Raw genomic sequence first — 4449 nt, forward strand, 5'->3', positions numbered from 1 at the left:
AACATGACCACAAAACCTACTCCATTAACAACACAACTAGAACTTACCACCATGGCACTAGTAGATTTGGGCCACCATATTTCCGCACAACAAACTTATTGAGATTCATCCCACCATCCTCATGGCAATGTGGACAACACCCATTCCCACCTTCCCTAGTCTTCCTCAAACTGAAGTATTATATTGGAAAGTATCTACCATGTCCATAGTTTGCTGTTTCCTTTTTGTAATCCCACCATCTACCTAGTAAGACACCAAGAGCATCCATGAACCATGTGATTCATTCAATGCAGCAATAGGCAGTGCACTACAATCTATAGACATACTTAGATACTCATCATTCTAATGTTGCTTCAAACCAGCAGCTTTTGTTCATGTATGTGGAATGGGGGAAGTTAAAGGAAAGTTAGTATTCATTAATTCCTTGCTGATTAATCTTCCTTTGTCATTTCTCCGATCGGTATTGAGATTGTTTTCTTACTTAGTTTATCACTTTGTGTTATTACATCCTCAAGATGGTTGTCCATGAGTATTGTGAAGATTTAATATACAATAAATGTTCCCAAATCCTGATATCTCTGTACTAATAACCACTACTTTCTTCTTCAAATTTTTTTATCCTTTTTTTTTTAAAAAACAAACTGTGTAATCTTCAAGACTGAGGAACACTTCGATCATGCATGTCTATAAAATGTTTTATTTTCCACCTGCCACTTCACAGATAAAGAACGCAACAACTCAAGCAGAATATATAATAGAACTAAACTAATACACAGAAGAAATGAGCACACGAACACTCTAATTAAGATCACACTGGCCTTGCAGCAGCTAAAAGAAGGCAGAAAATAATTAACATGATAAATCTATCTGAAGAGGTCTCTGATGATGTCAGCCTGAGGGCTATTGACGTCGAGCGTAGCCATGAGAGCCGAGAGGCGATCGCTCAGGTCGTCCACCTCGCGGTGCAAGCTCTGCACGTAGGAGCACGTCTCCTTCAGCAGCTTCGCTGCCGACGCCTGAACCTAAAAACGTAAGTGTCTTTTCTACAAAAAGTTTAAGAATTTCAGTAACGGTCAATCAGTTACTCTGCCCATGCTCCTCCGGCGGGATTCCGGCAGCAACGACTGCAGCTTGGAGACGAGCTCGCTCATCTCCTCGTCGGTGATCCGCCGGCCTCGGCTCGACATCGAGGAGAAGCTGACGACTCTTTGTTAATTCAGTGCAGGGATCTAGAGGAGCATGACAGTGGAGGAAGGAACTGAGAAATGAAAGGGCAACTGCATGAGGGTCTGTGAAAGGTAATAGCACGTATTATAGAGTAGCTCCGGGGTCCATGTGTCTTGCCCAGGTACTAACATGGAGACCCTCTGGTTTACTCTTATTGACCAAGATGTTTGCTTGCATTTATTAGCTCAATTCTCATGCATTTTTTTTTAATATTTGGGGTATTATTATTTGAATTTTTCTTCATTTTCAGCTAAATTCAAGTTAAGTTAGATAAGTTGAACAAAAGGTAATAATAACTCAGTTCACCCTCAAAACCCTAATAATTACTTCTTTTCTTGTTACATCTAAAGGATAGGAAGATTTTGGATTATGAAGAAAAATAGTTTTTTGTTGATGAATAAATGTATCTATCAAGTATATCAAGAGTAAAAAAGGAATGGTAAGCATGTGATAAGCAATTGATGTCTTGATGTGCATATCTTCACATGCATGTCTTGCTATGAATGTAGTTCATAAGGCACCTTTACCTCCTTATGTACATTTTTCCTATGTAGGGCATGCAAGTAGATAGAGACAATTTATCAAATTAAGAGTTAGATGCATACATGTCCTTACCATAATTATGATAATATGGTACCTAAATAAATACATAATTTATATACTTAGGGTTTTGGATTTGAAGTTTGAAATTTGACTTGACAACAATCATGGAGACTTATTTATGCACTTGAGCAAAACCCAAAGGGCCTCCTTGAAAGGTCAAGGTTTTAGTGAATATAAATAAAAGTTATCACGACGTTTTTAAGAATAAAATCCTAACAACAATATTTAACAATTGAGATAAATCTTATTGGTGCAATCGATCTCAAGTCAACATTGACCAAGTTTACCAAGTTCGGGTCAAATCGAGTTCGGGATTCGATATTTAATCAATATATGAGACAGAAGTCAAGTATTTGGTCAATTAGGTCAAGGTTAATCAAATACTTGACGATGTCAGAAGTCCAACAAGAAGTTGGAAGGAGAAAAGTTTAAGTGGATTGGTGATTGAAAGTCCAACTATTAGTTGGTAAGAGGAAAGTCCAAGTGGGTCAAGGAGGACCAGACATTTGGTGATTAGAAATCCAAAGAAAAGTTGGCTAGAAGAAAGTTCAAGTGAGTCAAGGAGGATCAGACACTTAGTGATCAGAAGTCTAATAGAAAGTTAGAAAGAGAAAAGTCTAAGTGGGTCAAAGAGAATAGGACATTTGGCGATTAGAAGTCCAATTGAAAGTTGGCAAGAGGAAATTCCAAATGGGTGAAAGGTTAACTAGACACTTGGTGAGAAAATTTTGATAAGTCAAGGTTGATCGAATATTGTGCAATGAAAAGTCTCAGCATGTCACAAATGACTGGATGTTGAACAAAGGAAGTCCTGGTAGGTTGAGGTCAATCGAATACTAGGCAAGATGCAAATTTAGCCTTGAAAAGAATGAATTTAGAGTTATCAATTGATTGGGGTGATGTAGCATTCAATTGGTAAACCCTAAACCTAGAATTCAGGGTTTAGGGGTTGGGCAATCAATTGGTGCAATCAATTGAAGAAATCGATTGGTGCAATCAATTGAAGAAATCAATTGGTTATTTCCTACCAGTAAAAGGTAATCTAAAGCAAGAAAAGAGCAAGCAAAGCAAGGTTATTCATTATCAAGTCATTTTCAATTTCTTTTATAATCATATTTTCTTTTCTTGTTGTGTTTTTGTAAGAACAAGTTTGTACGAGACTTTTCTACCTCCAGAAAATTTTCGAGAAGTAGGGTGTTCATAGTGGAAGTGATCTCTGGAGTGGACTCTTGAATTAGTTACCTCAAGGATGTAGATACAAAATAAAATTTTAGAGTTGTGCATGTGGAGTTGAAGTTGATTCAAATTTTTACTCTACATTCAATGACAAGCACAAAGCAATGACAAGAAACGATCAGAGCTATTCACCCCCTCTAGCTCGCATGAGTCCTAACAAGTAGTACTTGAACGAGACCACTTTTCATCGGACTAATTGTCAGAAGAAGCACGAGCTAGAGAGAGAATAATAAGTTGAGATTTTGAGCCCTAAATCTCAGCAAGTCAAAGGACTAATTATTGAAGGAGTTCAACTTCACAATGGAACCTTGGGATGGATTTAGATATGACATCTGGGCACCTTCACCTTTCTATTAGGAGGCTTCGATCTTTGAAAATAAAAAATGAAGAATTTCTTGATGATGAATATAAAGCAATGGTTTTCTCTAATGTAAGAATTTGAAGCTCCTAAAGACAAAAAGGGAGAACCTCTTTAGAAGAGCAAATGGACTAAGTAGCAAGTCAAGAGATCCAAAGCTCATGATAAGGTAACCAAACTTGTGGTTAATTTGTTTCCTAACAATATCTTGTGCAAGATAGGTGCATACCAAGGTGCCAAGGAGCTATGGAGCAAGTTGGCCAAGCTCCCTGAAAATCCATTATTGGCATAAAATGAAGATGAGCCCAAGGAGGGAGACTCGTTGACACTAGAACAAGAGGACTTGAAAGTTGAGAGGTATTCAACATCTGAGGAGGAAATTGAAAAAGTATCCACCTCAAGAATTGAGGGGGAGTATGAGTCATTAACATCGAAATGAGAAGAAGTCTCTACATCTAGAATCAATAAAGAAGAATGTGCCACCTCTACGACTGAAGGTATAACAATTTTGGTTGTTAAAAATCAAAATTATATCATTTTCTTTGAGTGTAGAGAAAAAGGATACTATTAGAGAAAGTATCCCAAATTAATGAAGAAGAATGTTTAAGTGGCATCCAAGGTGAGAGAGAAGTCAAAGGAGGTCGGAACCTTAATACTCAAGGGCAAAGAGCACATAGTATGTTTCTTGTGCAATCAAAAAAAATATTATCAAAATCAATGTTCAAAGAGAAGGCCTTCAAGTAAGAATAAGGCAGGAAGCTCAAATTAAGGGAGAGCTTCTAAGAACAAACTAAAGATACCATTAGTTAATAGTATTTCCTTATATCATGATAACAAGTATGCTAGAAATAAGTTTTATGATTTTAGTACTTATTATCATGAAAATAGAAAGTGTGATAATTCTAAGGATAATTATAAATTATATTATGCTAGAACAACTTCACCTAATTAAGGATAGTAAGGATCTAGGCAAAATTTTAAAAAGCCTACACATGCCTAGAAAAAGGAATATCCAAGGCAATCAT

At 36.7% G+C, this 4449-nt stretch overlaps 1 protein-coding gene across 1 annotated transcript; it reads right to left on the bottom strand.

Moving 5' to 3' along the window:
• Positions 1-785: 785 nt before the first annotated feature.
• Positions 786-1265, bottom strand: LOC122049438 (transcription factor ILI3-like). Its single transcript, XM_042610819.1, has 2 exons — positions 1086-1265; positions 786-1016 (listed from the first exon to the last, which is right to left on the bottom strand). Exons 1-2 carry the CDS (start codon positions 1185-1187, stop codon positions 864-866), a joined length of 255 nt encoding a protein of 84 aa, XP_042466753.1. The 5' UTR covers positions 1188-1265; the 3' UTR covers positions 786-863.
• Positions 1266-4449: the final 3184 nt, after the last annotated feature.

This window comes from Zingiber officinale, chromosome 2B (assembly GCF_018446385.1).
Source record: "Zingiber officinale cultivar Zhangliang chromosome 2B, Zo_v1.1, whole genome shotgun sequence".
In the NCBI taxonomy this organism is placed as follows: domain Eukaryota; kingdom Viridiplantae; phylum Streptophyta; class Magnoliopsida; order Zingiberales; family Zingiberaceae; genus Zingiber; species Zingiber officinale.

Bases quoted from the DNA above. Each gene is read 5' to 3' on its own strand.
- LOC122049438 (XM_042610819.1), bottom strand. From the start codon at position 1,187: ATGTCGAGCCGAGGCCGGCGGATCACCGACGAGGAGATGAGCGAGCTC. The intron at 1,017-1,085 runs GTAACTGATTGA...TTTTAGGTTCAG, and splicing joins GCCGGAGGAGCATGGGCAGA to GCGTCGGCAGCGAAGCTGCT.